Source organism: Acartia tonsa, chromosome 2, assembly GCF_053477335.1.
Source record: "Acartia tonsa isolate MP-2025a chromosome 2, ASM5347733v1, whole genome shotgun sequence".
In the NCBI taxonomy this organism is placed as follows: Eukaryota; Metazoa; Arthropoda; class Copepoda; order Calanoida; family Acartiidae; genus Acartia; species Acartia tonsa.
In genome coordinates this window covers 61,411,294-61,432,417 of record NC_137261.1, presented here as the reverse complement: position 1 = coordinate 61,432,417, position 21,124 = coordinate 61,411,294, and the positions used below count along the sequence as shown (strand labels likewise).

At 33.2% G+C, this 21,124-nt stretch overlaps 1 protein-coding gene across 1 annotated transcript in view; it reads right to left on the bottom strand.

Moving 5' to 3' along the window:
- Window positions 1-92: 92 nt before the first annotated feature.
- The window catches only part of LOC145312652 (uncharacterized), a 52,720-nt gene continuing 31,688 nt past the window's right edge, over window positions 93-21,124 (bottom strand). The window contains exons 2-9 of the mRNA XM_080151913.1: window positions 7,063-7,226; window positions 6,127-6,201; window positions 5,439-5,736; window positions 4,730-4,840; window positions 4,187-4,337; window positions 3,037-3,241; window positions 2,447-2,604; window positions 93-179 (exon numbers count right to left, since the gene is read on the bottom strand). Of these exons, the coding sequence (XP_080008039.1) occupies window positions 93-179; window positions 2,447-2,604; window positions 3,037-3,241; window positions 4,187-4,337; window positions 4,730-4,840; window positions 5,439-5,736; window positions 6,127-6,201; window positions 7,063-7,226 (1,249 nt within the window). The remainder of the gene's footprint in view (window positions 180-2,446; window positions 2,605-3,036; window positions 3,242-4,186; window positions 4,338-4,729; window positions 4,841-5,438; window positions 5,737-6,126; window positions 6,202-7,062; window positions 7,227-21,124) is intronic.

The following is a 21,124-nucleotide window of genomic DNA, read 5'->3' as shown; positions in this document are numbered from 1 at the left end:
TCTCTTTCCCTCTACTATGACGTCTAGAATAGTAAGGCCAAAAGCGGTGACATCTATCCCAATTTTTCTAAGGCACTAAATACAGCTACAAATTAACATAATGTAAACAATCCTGGGATTCTATGAGTTGACAGATGATCTGCGGCTACATAATCAGCTGAACAGTCATAACATAACACCTATAGAAATATATTTCTATTAGTGGAAAGATTATCTGCAGCTACATAATCAGCTGAACAGTCATAACATAACACCTATAAAAATATATTTATATTAGTGGAAAGATTATCTGCAGCTACATAATCAGCTGAACAGTCATAACATAACACCTATAGAAATATATTTCTATTAGTGGAAAGATTATCTGCAGCTACATAATCAGCTGAACAGTCATAACATAACACCTATAAAAATATATTTATATTAGTGGAAAGATTATCTGCGGCTACATAATCAGCTGAACAGTCATAACATAACACCTATAAAAATATATTTATATTAGTGGAAAGATTATCTGCAGCTACATAATCAGCTGAACAGTCATAACATAACACCTATAAAAATATATTTATATTAGTGGAAAGATTATCTGCAGCTACATAATCAGCTGAACAGTCATAACATAACACCTATAAAAATATATTTATATTAGTGGAAAGATTATCTGCAGCTACATAATCAGCTGAACAGTCATAACATAACACCTATAAAAATATATTTATATTAGTGGAAAGATTATCTGCAGCTACATAATCAGCTGAACAGTCATAACATAACACCTATAAAAATATATTTATATTAGTGGAAAGATTATCTGCAGCTACATAATCAGCTGAACAGTCATAACATAACACCTATAAAAATATATTTATATTAGTGGAAAGATTATCTGCAGCTACATAATCAGCTGAACAGTCATAACATAACACCTATAAAAATATATTTATATTAGTGGAAAGATTATCTGCAGCTACATAATCAGCTGAACAGTCATAACATAACACCTATAAAAATATATTTCTATTAGTGGAAAGATTATCTGCAGCTACATAATCAGCTGAACAGTCATAACATAACACCTATAAAAATATATTTATATTAGTGGAAAGATTATCTGCAGCTACATAATCAGCTGAACAGTCATAACATAACACCTATAAAAATATATTTATATTAGTGGAAAGATTATCTGCAGCTACATAATCAGCTGAACAGTCATAACATAACACCTATAAAAATATATTTATATTAGTGGAAAGATTATCTGCAGCTACATAATCAGCTGAACAGTCATAACATAACACCTATAAAAATATATTTATATTAGTGGAAAGATTATCTGCGGCTACATAATCTGCTGAAAAACAATAACATAACACATTTAAAAAGTTTATTATATACACTGTTTCACTCCTGTTGGTAAGATTCTAAAGTTATGCCCTAAACATGTGCAATGGGATGATGTTTACTTTGCTACGTGAAATTGAAAGAGTCATAACAATAGAACTTTGAAAAGGTTTAGAATAGATGATCATTGTCTTAGAAAAATCTTCACCCATAAAGGAGACTGGAATCATGTATATACGACAATATTCTATGAACAGCATAGGACCGAAACACAGCCTCCAGTGCAGTGAGGAAAGGTGATAGTTAAAACTGTGGATCAAAATCTTTACCTGGTTATTATTAGCACTCAGCCTCCAGAGCCTCCAGTGGAGGCAGGTGATAGTTGGAACAATGGGACAATATCCTTACCTGGTTATTATGAACAGCACAAGACCGGCACTCAGCCATGAGTGGTGGCAGATGATTATTGGAGCAATGGGGGCAGGTGATAGTTAGAAATGTGGGACAATATCCTTACCTGGTTATTATGAACAGCACAGGACCGGCACTCAGCCTCCAGTGGTGGCAGATGATAGTTGGAACAGTGGGACAATATCCTTACCTGGTTATTATGAACAGCACAGGACCGGCACTCAGCCTCCAGTGGTGGCAGGTGATAGTTGGAACACAATCCTTACCTGAGCTTGATCTTTAAATAATTTCAATGGTGATCTAAACAACCCCGCGCGAAATTTAAGCCAATCACAGCGGCGCATTTAAAAAAATTTAAAAAATGCGCCGCTGTGATTGGCTGAAATTTCGCGCGGGGTGGTTTAGATCACCATTGAAATGATTTAAAGATCAAGCTCTGGTTATTATGAACAGCACAGGACCGGCACTCAGCATCCAGTGGTGGCAGGTGATAGTTGGAACAATGGGACACAATCTTTACCTGGTTATTATGGACAGCACAGGACCTGCACTCAGCCTCCAGTGGTTGCATGTGATAGTTGGAACAATGGGACACAATCTTTACCTGGTTATTATGGACAGCACAGGACCTGCACTCAGCCTCCAGTGGTTGCATGTGATAGTTGGAACAATGGGACACAATCTTTACCTGGTTATTATGGACAGCACAGGACCTGCACTCAGTCTCCAGTGGTGGCAGATGATAGTTGGAGCAGTGGGACAAAATTCTCTTCCTGGAAATAGTTCTGTAGAGCGGGTTCTGTTCATCCTCCAGGCCTCGTCCATGGTCACTGCCGACTATAACATCTATATACAAAATTAAGCAATAATAAAAATTAATCATTTATATACCAAAAGTTGTTCCAAATGAAATTTTAAATAATGCCCTTTAACATATGTGACAAAAGTACATATGAAACATTATAACACAAATATCTTACAAGAAGGAGCAGATAGGATTTTTTTTCAGAACAACCTGTGATTCTAGAACCCGGTATTAGTGTCGGACTGATTATGACGTAACAAAAAAAATTAGCCAATAAGAGGCCACTATGAATTTTACCATTGGTCAATAATGTCCTCTCATTGGCTAATTTTTTTTGTTACGTCATAATCAGTCCGACACTAATACCGGGTTCGTGATTCTACCCTCAAAATGTTATAGTATTAAGGTACCACTCCCCCAACTTCCCCTGGCATAACCCTGAGCACACCACTGTTTCTAAAAGACTAATTTACCTTTAGTCTCCACCTTGATAAGCCCATTATGCTCCTGTTGCAGTGAGGCCTCCTTGGGTTTGGTTAGGTCGAGTAGGGAGCTGGTCACCAGGGAGTCCCACTGGGGCAGCGACGGTCGCCCTCTCTCCTTGGACACCCATTTCAAACTGCCAAACTGTATGTTGGATACGAAATCCATGTTCTTGGATATTTGAGGTAGGGAGCCCTGAAAAACAAGAAGAGTTATTTCTCGCATCGTATTATAAACGGCTTTCTGCGGATATAGAATGTACAATTATAAGATTAAAACTAGTTTATAATTCAGTGCTATACATAGTTTTTTTCGTATGGATGAGAACCGGTTCCTATCCACCGGATTCGAATGAATACGAGAATAGTTATTTCTCGTATCGAATTATAAACGGCTTTCCGCGGATATAGAATGTACAATTATAAGATTAAAACTAGTTTTTTTAGCCCCGAGGTGCCAGAGGCACCGGCTAAAAAAACTGGTTTTAATCTTATGATTGTACATTTCTATATTCGTAGAAAACTGGATATAATACGATGCTATACATAGTATTTTCGTATGGATGAGAACCGGTTCCTATCCACCGGATTCGAATGAATACGAGAAACTAAATTAAAAGTAAAATAATTATTAAAGGATGAGGAAATGGACGAAAAAAGAAAAAAATTGCCCCTATTATAGATTAAAATCATTATTGGAGAAGTTAGACATTGCATTTGTTGTTTATTTGGAAAATAGGCAACTATATCAAAAATAAAATAATTTAAGTTATAAAAGAAAAAAGCTACAATTAACTGCATATTTATATTATGCCAAAATAAAGTCTTGGCTTTACTAAAAAGATGCAAAAGCTGTTTTTTTAAGGAAACAACAGCTTGTTTTTCTCTATTATAAATAAGATAATGTTAAGGTTATATAATCAGATCAGATTTTTTTTGTTTCTCAGTATCTTTAAGTAATCATCATGCAGTATTTGACAGTAAAATTTACCCATACGTGATTCAGCAAATTAATTTCATTTGAAATTGCTGAAAATTTGGATATTAATGTGGCGTAAAACTTGCTTTGTGCTCTAACCGAAGGGAAGTGGATAAGATAAGATAAGTATTATAGCCCCCTCTACTCCTATTCTTTAATTACCTGATGATAGTTTGATTCTCTAGGCTTTTCAGCAGCATTAAATCCCAGGTTATGAAGATTAGGATAGTAGGGTTCATTATGAGCACCACCCAATTCTAATCCTCCAAGTTTTGAGGGCCAGGTTGATAATCCGGACTTGGAGTAGTCATCTCTGAAACATTCAATATATTATTACTTGGATGTTGCACCAGATTTCTATGTACTCTGATAAAGTGATGCTTTTAGCTGGCTAATATAATATATCCCTTTAATCTAACCCCTCCCCTTCTACTGGATAAAAGAACTAACCTATAAATGAGGGTTTTATTAGCAAACTAAGTTGTTGACACAATTCCCTTGTGGATATATCCACATAATTGATTGGTAATTAAATTTTATTAGCAACGTTACTTTATATTCTAATTTGTCCGTCTGTCTGGCTTACCGTAACTCTTTTTAGGAAACGTGATTTACTCCAGAGCGTTTGAAGAAAGAAGTCTTACATTTAGTTTGAAGATTCTCCTTACCCGTGTTCAGTATCCGAGGCTAATATCTACTACTGACCTTAGCTGGGAAGTATGTGTAGATACCGAGACAAGACTGCCTGTTGTACTGACCACTGAGATGCTAGTCACATAGCTGGCATCTAGGGAGATCAGGCCACGCACCGTCATACTAAGGATAGTAATTGATTATCATTTTCATATTTTTCAACACCGCTCCCAGGCGTTTTTCAGTCCTTGGATACTTGAATTATATTGTGTTAAACCTATAGTATTCATTGTTGACTAAAAATAGTTTATTAATAACTTTTAATAAATGTAATTATCATTTATCAATGTTGATATTAAATGTATATGCTGTTTTGTTCCCAAAAAATATTTGAATTTGATATTGTTTAAGTTAGACTAAATTCTTTAAATATGTTATAAATTGAATTTGTAAAATAAGGTAAAACAGATTAAGGCCAAATTCCGTAATAATATAACGTCAATCATATTTGTCCACTATTTTGGAGAAACTACAAGCTGCTACATTAGAGTAAAATACTAGAGGGAGAAAGGGTTAAATAACTGTATCTCCCCATTGCAACCGCCTTGTGCAACCTTTCTATTGGGTCATTAAAAATCAACCAAAGATGTCGCTTATATTAACACAGCTAAGTTGCAGAAAATAGTTTAGAAGCAGACGAACGAGGTCTTTGAAAAAGGAAGGGAGGTAGTTGTCTGTGTATACATCTATACTTTAGATCTGTTGCTGCTTCCAACTATACCTGGGAAGAGATTCGTAATTGCTGGAGAAGCTGCTTGTATTCACATAACAAGTCACAGATGATAAATCCTGCAGGGACAGCTGCGCATGCTCTACCACAGATTCAAAATGGCGGATTTTATCAATGGGAGAAGAGCTGACAATTCTGATTGGAGGATTTATCGGAAGATTCTGGATGCTGATTGGTTGATGTTGCAGGGATGGACTGCTGCTATTGGTTGTATTCGGCTCTCGAATAGGCGTACTCTCCTTTGATTGGTTCAGAGGAGTTGATCGAGTGCTTACTTCAGTAATAAAACCTTAATAAGTTATTTTCTATTAAAATCATGAATACAGATAATTTTACCCACTTACTCTAAACAGAAATTAATCATTTATACATCTAAAAATTATTTTACCAAGCTCTGATATCTTTATATAAAAGTAACAGGATGTCTATCTTTGTGTTTGTGCCAAAAGATCTTGATAGCTGCTTGACTGTTATGGTTCTCCTTTACAGTGAAGCTCATAATAGGTCCAGAAAAGGTTTATAACTATATTGTGGGAGGGTACCTCCTACTTCCAACACCTCACCCCCCCCCCACACACACACATAGCTTATCTCTAGTTTCTTAGTAGGAATTATATTGTATTGACAGACTGACAGGCCCAATATATAGAGTAGCTATGCTGTTTGTAATAAAAATAACCTGAAGTAGGAGAATAATGTGTTGTTCTTGTTATCTTACCAGTTACACCTCCTTTACTCTCCCAACTAGAGGGTTCTAAACATAATATTATATATATAGTAGCTATGCTAGATATAGGAGAATTATAATGTGTTGTTCTTGTTATCTTACCAGTTACACCTCCTTTACTCTCCCAACTAGAGGGTTCTAAACATAATATTATATATAGAGTAGCTATGCAATATGTAGGAGAATTATAATGTGTTGTTCTTGTTATTTTACCAGTTACACCTCCTTTACTCTCCCAACTAGAGGGTTCTAAACATAATATTATATATAGAGTAGCTACGCTAGATATAGGAGAATTATAATGTGTTGTTCTTGTTATCTTACCAGTTACACCTCCTTTACTCTCCCAACTAGAGGGTTCTAAACATAATCCTTATACTAAAGTAACAGGATGTTTGTCTGTGTGTTTGTACCGATCGGGTTCTCCTTAACAGGGTAGCTTCTCATAGGTCACGGGAAGGTTTATAACTATTTTGGGGGAGGGTACCACCACCCTCCTAAGGGAAATCGCCCCTAGAAAAAAATTACCCTCCCTTAAAATTTTTTTTTTTACTTTTTCTTTTAAAATCTAAAATAATAAATTGGGTTATCAAATTCGACTCTCCCCTCCTCAAGTGCCCCTAGAATCCTCTAGGGGCGTAGCTCTAGTAGTATATATAGAGTAGCTAAGCTAGATGAAGGAGAATAACGTGTATTTCTTGTTGAACATGGGATTTTTAATTGTGTTTTCCCAAAATATTTTACATATTTGCAATATTTTAAGAAGTAGGAGAATAATATGTTGTTTTTGTTATCTTATCATTTACATAACCTTTACATTGGACTGAAAACTTTATAGGTCCTGAAAACTTTGAGCTCTTTAAAAACTGTTAGTACGTTATAATTTACCTATTGGGGGTGGAGGGGGCGGAGAATCTGGAGGAGGTGTGGCCTGTTTAGTCTCTGTCTCTACAGATGGCAGGACAACACTGCTACTGCTGCTGATATTTGACAGGTATGGTTTCGGGGACTGCCAGTTCCAGGACAGACCACTCTCAGTGCCTTCCCCATAGCTGAAAATAATTAAATGGTTAGTTACAATTTTATTATTTTTTTTTTTAAATAGCTGCAAAAAAACATCATCCGAAAAAAACGCATTTCAAAGTTCGAAAGCTACATACATAAAAACTAGTGGCAGTGTCCGTAGAGTCGAGGGGCACAAAATAAGCCTAAGTCTAGCATAACAGACAAAAAATACCTTACTACTTTATAAATTAGGACATTACATTTTATTTGGATGTTATAAAAAAGTTTATATATACTTGTGTGTGTTTGTGTGTGCGTGCTAAATAAATAATGAGAAAAAGTTGAGAATAATTTACTTTTCAATGTTCCCTTCCTCTCTGAAAATTCCTAGCTTGCAAGTTGTTATTAGCTAAACGAATGAGGAAATATTCTGATAAAAAAAGTGAATGATAAATAAGTAATTTAATAAGCTGTTTGAATAAGACTTTAGTAGGTAGTATATAGATAATTATACCAAATCTAGTTTCTAATGAAAATTTTAAAAGTAATAAAAAGGTGTTTAATTATTAATGCAATGCAATTATATCAAAAAAATTTTAGTTTTAAACTAACTTATTAATATTCAATAAAATTTGCAAAACTTTTAGGCCAACAAATAAGATTAATCATTAAACAAAACTTTGGATACCAATATGATTCTAAAAATGTAAATGTAAAATATTCCATGGAAATGTGAATAGCTAATTAATTTCAAGTATGGTTTCGAAACCAGATTTGAACCGGTCCTTAGCCATACTGAAAAATTATGTGTAGCATCGTATTATAGACAATTTATCGCGAATAATAAAATATAAAAAAACCATACGATGCATTATATAACTTTAAGAAGTTTGATTTAATCTTTAAAATTACAGTTGCAATTTTGCAATATTTTAAAGTTAAAAAGTTAGTAAGAATGTAAGAAAATTTAACATTAATTACAGAAAATATAACATTTTTAATCCATTGTGCTTTTCCTTTGATCCCTTTGGCAAATTGTGCAAATTATTGCAGTTTACATCCTTCTCAATCTTTGTCAACACCTATCCTTATTTTATGTGTCAGTTAAATCAGGGATCTAAAGGGATAAGACAATGGCCGATAAATTGATGTACATCCTTAATGATGATACACAAAATTACCCATTCTCTAAATTACAATTCGTTGTTGACGCTCAACTAAATAAACCAACCAATCAAAATACAATAAAAGTTCCCAAAGTTGTTGAGCCAACGAATTAGAAAACGTCATTATAAAATTTTTCGGGACTAGTATAATAAACATCTAAATATCTCCTACCACCCTGGTTTTATGTGCCAGTATAATATTGCGATATGATGAGGAAACACCGAGGAAACTGTGTACACATTCGGAAATTTAAATTCAGCCCTCTTAAAATGTTCATAGGCAAGTGGCTACTAAAATATCTATACAAAATTGTAATCTAAATTATTAAGCTTGAGATAAAGTATTTTCCAGTTTGGATTCGAAACAATTGATATCCGCTGAATTAAAACTATTTTTCAGCCATACTGAAAAAAAACATGTATAGCATTGTATTACTGTAATTTTCCACGAATTTTGAAATAAAATTAACCCATTAGTGCCGAACCGGGTTTTAAAACCCGGTGCCAGAAAATGGAAAAAAACCGGTTTCCGGCTTCATAATTGCATCATTCTCAGTATGAATCCCCCCTCTACTACCCTGGCTTTCATTTCCCCCTGGAGCAGGCAGTTTAGCTTACTTCCGTTTGCTGGTATAGATCAACAAAGTTTGAAAATCATGACAATTCAAAATACCCCATCTAACTTTTTTGTTTTTATAGTAAAGTCGCTGATTTTTTTCGTGAAATCTAATGTTTATTGACAAGTACATCTATTTGTGAATTCGTTTTATTTAAATTATTATTTTTTATATGATTTTTTTATCGTTTTTTTACGCCCTATATAGGCCCGGTTCGGCATTTCCATTTTGAGTCTGAAATTTTTATTACCCGGTTTCACTAATAGATCTTTTTTGACAACAACAACAAAACAGGGTTTTTTTACCCGAAATCGCCGGCTAAACACGAAATTTGAAATAAATCGCTTCGTATTATACTTGTAGCTCTTTAGATTACATGAGGTTGTGTAGTTTTCAATTACGGATCGTATCAAAGTTCTAAAAAGTGTTCATCTCACTTTTGGCGTTCAAAAATTACATTTTTCGATTTTTGGTCAAAATAACCGGGTTTATACAGGTCAACCGGGTTTTAAAACTGGGGGAAAGCACCAAAAACGGGTGTTAATGCCTGGTTGGTATTTATGGCCAAGCCGAACCGGGTTTTTTTTGCAACTTTCCTGTGCACGCCACTAGAGCAAAACAAAAAAATACGAATTCCGTTTTGACCATTATAAAGCTTCCCTGAAACTTACAGCTCGATCGGCCCATAAAAGTGGCGCTCGGCACTAATGGGTTAATACAAGTTTTTACGCCCACGTCTACGTTCACTCGAGGCTAACGAAGCTGGTTTTTAATTTTAATTTTCTCGAAAAGCTGTCTATAATACGATGCAATAAATAACCTTTATAACAATGATGAAATTTATTTAGAAAAGCAACAGAGATGTCATCAACAATGCAAGCTCTGAGTCTATAAATGTATAAACCTAATTGTAGAAAACCATATCCTTTAAAAATTAGGATTAACAAAGTTTAGCGCTAAAATTGGAGATTAAAGTTTGAAATCTAATTTTTGTCACACAACAAATTTCATAAATAAATGATAAATAATCTTACATAGATCCTAGTGAATTGGCATGGATCTCAATCTGAAGATTACCAGGGGTAGCTATTCTAACAATCAATTCTACAAAAAATCACGAAACCTCTTAAAGTAAGGTGGAAGTATATTTTGTTTTTTCATATAATTGAAGAGGGGTGGGTAAGAAAGGGAGGCAAAGGGGAAGGGGTTTTGGGGATATTTTCCTTTAGAATTGTTTGTCAGAATCACATTCCCTTTTTCCTGGTAGTTAAAAATTTTGGACAATCAACTTAAAGAACCCAAAATTAAATTTTAAAAAAGTCATCAATGTTGGTAGTTAACGAATAAAAAATGTTATTATGAATTTTTGAAGACTAGTATAATAAACGAAGATGATTAGAGTCCCTCCACAGATTATGACGTCATACGATAGAATAACCAATGAGAGGCCAGCATAATTTTACCATTGGTCAATTACAGTGTATACTGGCCTCTCATTGGCTATTCTTTCGTATGACGTTATTATCTGTGGAGGGACTTTAATCATCTTCGTAATAAACTGTCCAATCCCCTCGCCCTCGCTTCCTGGGATTTACATAATCAGGTTAGATTTTTTAATGGGAAAGTTTAATATAATCCTTAAACAGGTAAACTATATTTGAGATGCCGATTGTGTACATAGTTTCCTCATCCTGTCTCAATATTTACTACTAACTAAAAAAGCTTTAGACTTCCAAAAAAAAAAATCAAATTTGAAGATTACAATTTTGAATTTGAATCGTATCGTGTTCGTTAGCTTAAAAACTTTTAATTATTAATAGGCAATTTCAAACTAGCAGTTTTCAAACTTTACGACCAGTAATTTCATCTACAGAAGTGTTAATTTTGTTTATAATAATTCGTAAATGAACATGAAAATATTTTCTAATGTCTGATCCATCAAGATCCCTGATAGGACAATGATATGAAACTAAATATACACTTTGCTTGCCAATTCTAATCAAAATTTGTTCAAACTTTATTAATCTAATACTTTTATAAACAATTTATCTAAAATTAGCCTGAGAATGTAGATTTTAAGTTGATTTGTTTATTATTTTAGGTAGGTTAGGTTATACTAGATAATGGGTAGCCCATCTGGGTTAGGGACCTTGAGGAAAAGCACCACTTAACCTTAGACAGAAATATTTAAAAAAAAGATAAAAAAAACCTACAGAAGATTTAAAAATGGGGAAGAAAAATTAAATAATAAATCGACGGACGGCTGAAAGGAAAGAGATAGAATGCAGGGAGGGCAGTATATCATTCTGGTACCCAAAGTTTTATAAACATAATTTCTCAATCGTTGGCTTAAAAAGTTAAATTTTTTAACCAATAATCTTATCCTGTAGATCTTTGTATAAAGTAAGAAAGTAAAAGAGAGAGAGAGAGAGAGAGAGAGAGAGAGAGAGAGAGGGCGCAATGATGCTTGTGAACCAAAACAAAAGAAGATCTAATTAAAAACAGTGAAAATATAAATTTTTTCAGACTTGCACTGCCAAAATATTTGGAGCAAAGCCTAAATCTAATCAAAATAAACTTTAAAATCAAATCAAACTTTATTAAAAATTAACTAAAGACGATAATCATAGCAAAAATATTTGTGTATCTGATGGATTTTATCCGATATGGTTCTCCTTTACATTAAATGTTCTGGAAAGGTTTATAACTATTTTTAGAGCGGGTACCATCATCCACCTATTATAAATCGCCCCAAGAAAAAAAGACCATCATCACCCCATTTAAATTTTTTTTAAACTGAAATAAAAATGGGGGTTGAATTTAACTCACCAAGAATTTCAAGAGCCCATAGAAGCTTCTAGGGGGCAAAACTGCATAGTAGTAAAATATGGAGAAGAGGATTTTTAAAAACTAAGTCTATCCTATTCAAAAGGACTAAAATTACTAATAAAATTTGTCACAAATTTTATATTTGCATTCTCCAAAAGAGATTTTTAAGATCTTAAGGGGTAAGACTATTGACGATAAATTGATGTACATCTCCAATGATGAGGAAAAATATTCCATATTTACAAATTATTGGTTAAAATGTTTGGACACTGCTAAAATGACCATCCTTGTTAGAACTGTTGCTTTGTTTAATTAATCATGATTATACTTGAACACTTTTTTATGGCAAATAATTTTGTAAAAATCATTATTTATGATACAAAAAGAAATTAATAATTATTTTTGCAGGGTATTTTTTTCACGACTTTTCTGAAATATTTATTATGGATAAATTTCTAGGGATATCAAAATGAAAAATTATAAGATTGAAAACTGAGAAAATGGCCCCATAAAATATAGTTTTATAGATTTTAGGACACTTTTAGGGTAAAAAAAATATCTCATAATTAAATCCTTATACTAAAGTAACAGGATGTTTGTCTGTTTGTTTGTGTGTCTGTGTATCTGTGTGTCTGTACCGAAGGATCTCGATAACCGCTGAACCGATCGGGTTCTCCTTAACAGGGTAGATTCTCATAGGTCCCGGGAAGGTTTTTTAACTATTTTGGGGGAGGGTACCACCACCCTCCCAAAAGAAATCGCCCCTAGAAATTTTTGGCTTTACGTTCTCGATTTTAGAAAGAGAGTTCAACGCAAAAATAAACGTCAAACGCAATATAGACATACTTTAAATATAAAACAAATTTTTAAAGTGCCACTAGAGGCCTCTGGGGGCGTAGCCGCTAGTAATTTATATAGTAGGGGATATTTCCATCTTAAAGTTAGGGGCAAAACCACTATCTATAATACAAAGTAGCTTGATGTCTGTCTGTTCGTCCGTCCCTTAAGATCTCGGTAACCACTGAACCAATCGGATTCTACTTTACAGGGTATATACCTATTAGTCCTGTGGTGTTTTTAAGCTATTTCTTTGAGAAGGTGGGACAACCCACACCCCACCAAAAAAATAGTTTTCTGGGGAACCAACTTCAAAATAAATGGCAGCACCAGAAATACTTAATTTTTTAAAAATTACCTCTTAAGCAATGCTCTAGAGGCTAGGGGCGAAGCCGCTAGTAAAATATAATGCAACAAGGATGATAAAATCCATAGGAATCAGATTGGCCGAAGGATCAAGAAAAGTTTAAATTCAGCAGCCTTTCTGAAATAGCAGCAAAATAAATAACGTTTGTCCCATATTGACAGACTGACGGACGCAAGGACAAAGTAAAGTATAGAGTAGCCTCGTTTCTACAAAGATAATTTTAAAAGCAAAAGCAAAGACCGGATGACCTTTGAACAAAAAGGTTCCTTTAGTAAATATTTCATGGTTGCTTACATACAGTAATTTGATGGGGGGTAAATTCAGGGTCCCACTTTGTACTGTATATATTTTGTACATACTTTACCTCGAATTTTGCAACCGTTTTAAGAAGGGCTTAATTAATAAAATAATCAATATAGTATAGACGTGGAATGTGGATATATTGACAGGGAAAATCTGGGATGAACGAACTGACCAATAAATGAGTTCCATGCTAACAAGCTAAATTGACGACAATTTTTACCCTGTAATCCATTTTTTCCTAGGTTTTATAAACATTTTCTCCTAAATCTTTAATTAAATCTTGTTCGAGTTATACAATCTATTTGTGTCAAAACTTTGCCACCATTAATTTTAACTTACATAACGGATAATTTTGTTTATCATAAAAATTTTCATTCATTTATCATCCATTGTCTTATCCATCAAAATCCCTGCTATATAACAAGCATTAACGTAAACAATAAAAAATATACTTAATTATTAGTTCATTAAGTCACTTAATTGATTTCACTAATTATTATTAATTTTCTTCACTGTATATGGGAAGTATTTTTTTGGCTTTAAGGAGCACACACACACACATACGAGCATATAATAACTTTTTAAAATCTTTTTTTGTTTAAATAAATATTAATTAATGAAGTTACCACGAATAAGACTATAGAATAACTGATATTTTATTGTTATGGTTGCTTGAACCCCCTTTAGAAGTCCCCCCCCCCCCCTCCCCTAAATTACTGCCTTTCTTTCATGCTTTTTTGCGCTTGGTTTTACACTCCCCTCTCCCTTTAAATTAGTCCTGGAGGGCCTTTCATTTCTTAAATATAAATGTGACACTTGATTTGTTTAATGTCCAACTCCTACCCCTCCCCCAACCTTACAGTGAATTTTAAGAGTAATTTTAAAGTTTATTAATAAAATTTTATATCTTGATTTATTAAAAATATTTTAGGGATCTTAAGGGTTAAGACATAAAACTATAAATTGATTGCAAACCCCCCAATATACGATAAACAAAATCACCATATTTGTAGAGTTTTAATGTTTTTAGAAAAAATTATACCTCACTAGTTTTTCCCCAAAGTGTTTATTTAAGGTTAAATGCTACTTTTCAGGCTCAAGTTTTTAATAGATCTAAACATGTTAAACATTTTTATTTCCGAAATCAATGAAAATTTTCCCCTATGCTCTTCTTACAAATTCACTGTGCTTAACTATGTATGTATGTATAACGATAATTACTTGAAATATTCCTAATAACTCAGGGATTTAAAGGGATATAGAATGAACAATAAATATATAACATCTGCAATGATGATGGACTAAATTAACCCTTCTGTAAATTAAATTATTGGTTTAAAAGTTCGGTTACTTCAGTTTGGAACCAACCAATCATAATTCAATCAAAGTACTTAAAGTTTTAAAGCAATCTAATAGGATACCATGTCTGTAAAACGTTGAGTGCATGAGTAATTTTCAGTCTAATGTCCCCTCCTTCCCTGAAAAAATTACAAAGAGATTAAAGTCTTGTTAAATGAAGCAAGAAAGAGACAACAGTTTATTGGATGGTGGCTGGGTGGGGGGAATGCCCTCCCTTCTTGGATATTCATAAAAAGAAATAATTATTGCGCGCACATATATTCAAGATTCTTCTAGTTTGTAAAAATAATTTTTAAGATATTTGGAAAACTAATAATCAATGATTTTCAAAAGCAAAGCTTTTCTATAATTAGGGTCGGTCCGTCCGTACGTCCGTCCGTCAGTATAATTGTCCTATCGATTTCAAATTTTGCATGGTGATTCCTTTAGTAATTAGGTACGATTTAGAAAGCGTAGCAACTCTATATTCATTCACAAAATGTCCGTACGTCCATTTTAAAAATGTTAATTTTTTTACTTTTTAAAAACAAATTTTTATGTGATCTAATCATCCGATTGATCTGATTTTTGGTATATTGATTCCTGGGACAACAAAGTATGTTATAAGCGAAGCAACTCTATAATCAAGTCCTAAAACATAATCCTGTATAAAGCAGTTTTTCAACAAATTTACTTAACACTTTGCTTCGACTCTTATACATTTATATTCTGATTATTCAGTTCTGACACAATATAAGTGTTAATGTCCGTTTGTCCTACTGTTTCATTGCTTCGCTTTTATGGATGTTGTCATCCTTGTTATATATAATCTTTTTGAATAAATATAGAATGCACGTGATATTATGACAGGGGAAAAATTATTGTCAATTTAGGTTGCTAACAAGGATGTTACTTATTGGTCAGTTCGTTCATCCAGTAGAAGGGGAGGGGATGGGGTTAATAGGTGGAAGGTAGGTCGTTTTTGTAGCCAGCTGCAACGTTATTTTTTTTAGTGTATATGATATGATCTGGTGTACGATCCTAATAATAACATATCCATTTCATGAATACGATGCTATACATGATTTTTCAAGATTGCCGAGAACCGGATATTAAGCGGTTTAGAAGCCATACAGTAAACTATATTTCTTAGCTTCATTACTTATGGATGGGGTGTGTCTTTATTTTAGACAGCAACACTTCATCAGAGTACATGAAAATCTGGTGCAACATCAAAGTAATATTATACATATCAATTCAATATACACATGGAAATAGGTATGGAACAATAGACAAATAAGTTAATTTTAGAGTTCTTGCTGAATGGCTATGCCAAAGATGAATTATCAGGAATATTTGAAGAAAATAGTAACTGCAATTCTTATTAGATAATCCTGCCAAAAAAAAATAAGAAAACCTGAAATTGAAATATATGGATTTATATATAATAGGTGTGAAGGGATACCTTCCATTACAGTTCGATGTGGCGAAGCCCCTAGAGGCTTAGGTTGAAGCCGCTTATCACATTTAATTGTCTTAATTTCTAGTATACATTGTTTTATGGAGATATACCGTTAAAATTAAAGAAATATAAAGGTCTTAAACATATTAAACTTGCTGCTAAATGACCTCATAAAATTATATTATTTGGGAACTTTTTCTGAATAGGTCCCGTGGTATTTAATTATTATTATATGTTTCAAAGCTTTTCCTCAATTATGATTGTTAAAACAATTATTAAAATCAGAATATCTCTATAAAAAGTCAACAGATCTATAGTATAGATGTATATAAAGACAACTACCTCCCTTCCTTTTTCAAGGACCTCTTTGTCTGCTTCTAAATTATTTTCTGCTACTTGGCTGTGTTAATATAAGCGACACAATTGGTTGATTTTTAATGACCCAATAGAAAGGTTGCACAAGGCTGTTGCGATTGGAAGATACAGTTATTTCTCCCTTTCTCCCTCTACGTTTTACTCTAATAAAAAGCCATTTTTTTTTCTGGGGGGGGGGGTGTTATATATTAGAAGGGAATGATAACATTCCCAAAATAAAAACTTGTGAAGTTTTAATGTAAAGTAGAGATGGTTAGATCCAGTGGTTTGTTTGATATTTCATTTTCAAAATAAACATAAACACGCACAGGGCCAGACAAACTGTCAGAAATCTAGACATCATGCTACTTTTATAGAAGTATATATATTTACGTATTTAACTATCTTGTAAAATACTAGCGGCTTCGCCCCTAGCCTCTAGGGACTTTGCCCCAAGAGGTGATAAAAAAAAATTAAGGCGAAATTCGTTAAAGGACCAAGGAAATCTTCTACAAAACATAAAGGACCAAGGGAAAAAAATGGGGGGATTTTTTTGTTTTTGGGGGGGTTGGGGGTGTCCCACCCCCCAAAAAAATAGCTTAAAACCACCAGAGGACCAAAAGGTATATACCCTGAAGAGTAGAATCCGATCGGTTCACTGGTTACCGAGATCTTAAGGGACAGACGGACGGACAGACATCAAGCTACTTTGTATTGTAGATAGATGTATATTTATTTTGCCTCATACAAAATTGCAGGCGAGTTGACGTTAAAAGTAAGTTAACATGCAAAGAAGAGTTTAATGGTTGAGGAAATCTTTGCACAAAAAAAAAGCAGACATTTATCTTTCATAGCAGCCAGAAATTTTAGTATTCAAACACATCAATCTTTAGGGATAAAACAATGGACGATAAAGTTTAAACGAACCTATCAAACTTTAGGGACCAGTATAATTTCCAGTTCAATGTCCACTCCCTGTCCCATAGTACGTGGAAATTTTATAACAAGGATGACAACTGTACTATAAGAGCGGAGCTTTATAATTGGAATGACGAACAAAGGAACTATAATTCTTTTAAAGTTTTAAAAGCAGAACTTTGATTTGTTAGTCTAAACAAAATTGTACATAAATTTGTTGCAAAATTACGCAAATACAGGATACAATAAAAGAACAGACCTGCATCTTTAGGATTAAATTGTAGATTAAATATTGTACCTTGTTGTGATCGTAGGAATCCTCATTCCAAAAATCAGATGAATAGAATAATTGTATCATACAAAAAATTTGTGTAAAAAAAATAAAATTCAGCATGCTCTATATGGACGTACAAACTTTGTGGTAACGATTAAAGAGTTTCTACGCTTCCTAACTCCTTAAGAAAATCTTGCAAAGTTTGAAATCGATAGGACAATTCTGACATATCTAAATTGAATAAAATATCTGAGCGTTACAGACAGTAGTATGAAAGGACCTACCCTAATTATAGAAAAGCTTTGCTCTTAATAAAGCACAATGTAAACCAAACCATTAACATTAACTAACAAAAAACAAATAAATATTTTGATAGTAATCATGCCCTCGTCATTAATTTCTCCTATAATCTCCACAAAGCCAGGGAGGAAGGGAGGGGACATGAGACAGGAAATTATATCGGTACCCAACGTTCTTTCAATGACATTGGGGTGATTTTTACTCGAGCCCCAAAAGTTTTATAATAACGCTTTCTTATCCGCTAGCATAACAACTTTGGGAACTTTTATTGAATTTTGATTGGTTGGTTCATTTAGTTGAGTGTTCAAACGTTTCGACCACTTATTTTAATCTACAGAAGAGTTTATTAATCATTGGAGATATACTCTAATTTAACGGCCTTGGTCCTATCCATATACATGCATTATCTCATATTTTTTATAAAATCTTGATTTGGGTTGTCGGAACTAACTAAACATTTACACCATTATTTTTAATAATTTATCATCCATTGGTTTATCCCTTAAGATCCCTGCTACCAAGTTATGAGGTGGATTCTTAAAAAACTTTTTGGCTCACTGCCCCACTAAAATTAGTAAGGCTCGCTAAAACTTTTTGAGAAAAATCCTCCAAAATCGCATGAAAAATCTACAAAAAATAAACAAACTCTTATGTTAATAACCCTTTTATGATTTTATTTTTTTAAATTTTTCATGCTATTTTGAAGGATTTTTTACAAAAAATTAGCAAGCCTCTTTAATGAGGCAGTGAGCCAAAAAGTTTTTTAAGAATCCACCTCTGTTTTGTTGGTTTTTATACAAATTATTTTGTTGTCACAAATTAGATTTGCTTTTTGTTAGAACTCAATTTAAATCAAATCTAATGGTTTCATTCGTGGTTTTTACATTTTTTTAAACTTAACAAAAAAAAGTTATTAAATAAATAGGTGGACATCCATCTAGGTAGGGAAAGGGGGGGAAAGGGCAATAGACTGTAAATTATACTGTTTTATAAACACAACTCAGTCTAGGATCTATTCAGGTATAAGGTATAATAACCAACAAGCGAAAAAATCTAAAATAATATTTAGGGGGCATGGAGAGGTCGTCAATTTTACTATGTGTTTCCCCCCAACGACAGCTGAAAATATGAATAGGTTTCGTGGTCTTTTTCGAATTGATTTTGCTGTTGTTATGATCTGGGATATATTGTTAAATTTTATTGAGTGTCCAAACACACTGTTAATCTTTCGAAGAGGTAATGTATATCATAATTGGGAGTGTATATCAATTGATCGTACAAGATCTTTAGATCAATCATTTAATGGCAATTTTCATTTTAGTACTTAAAACAGACACACAAAGTCAATTGTATAGTTACGAAAATGATGATTTGTTTATTTTCTCAATTAATAAAAAAACAACGATTAAAAGGATAAGACAATGGATCATACAATGATATACATCCCCGATGATGATAAATAAAATTACCCTTGTACATTAAAAAGAAAGGATTCATAAGTTTGGACTTCACTAGTTTGAAAACCAACCAATCAAAATTCAATAAAAGTACCCAAAGTCTAAAGAAAACGTGTTTTTAAAACTTTGGGTTAAAGTGTAATTTACAGTCTAATGTCCCCTCCCACCCTGATATAAATCATTATTTCCATACATAAATGAATAATTATAAATCCTTTATTATGCATTGTTTTAGTTCATCAAATTCCATTAAAAACAAGGATGAAAACATAAATAAAAGAGAAGCTCAACAAATAATACAGAGCAGGATGCATGATGATGCTTCGCAAAGAACACATAGTGAAGAGGTACAAAATGACTCAAAATTCAGCCATGTGACGTCATAAAAGTAAGGGAGATGAGAGGAGAAGTGGGAAAGAAAACCCCTAAAAAATGGATATTCACTTATTTTTATGACGTCACATGACAGATTTTGAGTCCTTTTGTCCCTCTACACACATAATACCTAATACCTCTAATTCAACGATACGAGCAATTCATTACGGGCGAATAGACAGACAGACCGACTCTAAATGTGGAAAAGCATCGTTTTTTTAAAATATCAATTAAAAAGAAAGACAGAACAGTCTAATGAACAACAACAAAATCAATTAGGGAGGAGAAATATTAAAAATTTCTCAGTGAAAAATCATTGATTGCGACGGTTTCCAATCTATTTAATAGCAGGTAGGGAGAGGGCATTGGACTGTAAACCATTCTGGTCCACAAAATGTCTTATAAACAGTTGGCTTACAAACTTTGGAGACTTTAATTTCATATATTTAAATACAATGACTATGTTCTGTGCCTCTAGCATCTAGGTGCTTTATATTCGAAAGGAAAGGAAAAGAATAAAAATAGCCTAAAACCATACCCATCCATGGGGGTATGCTAAGTGTCCCATTAGCATATCCCTAAAGACGCCAGAATTTAGAGTTTATTTTTCCTATGTATTTTGCTAGAGTCGCGGGACAAATTTAATTTACTCACATGAATGTAAAAATAAATAATGTTAGCAATTAGAATGACAAATAATTCTAACTTCAACTTAAGCACATTGTGCCAGAATACACAAAAGTTAAACATAGAAATAATAGAATACATTCTATTAAAGTTCATAGTGTTGACACAATTTTTTAGAGTAATTTTGATATAAAAGTATTAGGATGTTTGCTTTTCTGTAGCGAAAGATATTCCTAACTGCAGGAAATTTTTTAAAAGTGAATCATCTTAAAAAAAGACTTTATGCTAATCTATAAAAATATTGAACTTCTATTGGACTCTATTACATCGTATTATTATCCTTATAATAAAGTAACATGATGTCAGTTTGTCTGTTTGCGTGTACCGAAGGATCTCGCTAAACACTGAACCAATCGATCTCTTCTTAACAGGGTAGCTTCTATAACTATTTTGGGAGAGGGTTCCACCACCCTCTCAAGAGAAATCACAATAAATCGATTTTTTTTTTCGAATAGAGACTCCTACGTAACATTGCAAGGTATCGTAGAAGCTTGAAAGCAACACAGATAGGTAGCATATTAATTAAAAAACATTCAAAGTGTCATTAGAGGCCTCTAGGGGCGTAACCGCAAGTATATTTAGAACATAACTAGTCTAATCAGGAAAGAAAAGGGACGGCATTAGACTGCAAAACATACTGGTACCCAAAGTTTTCTTAAAC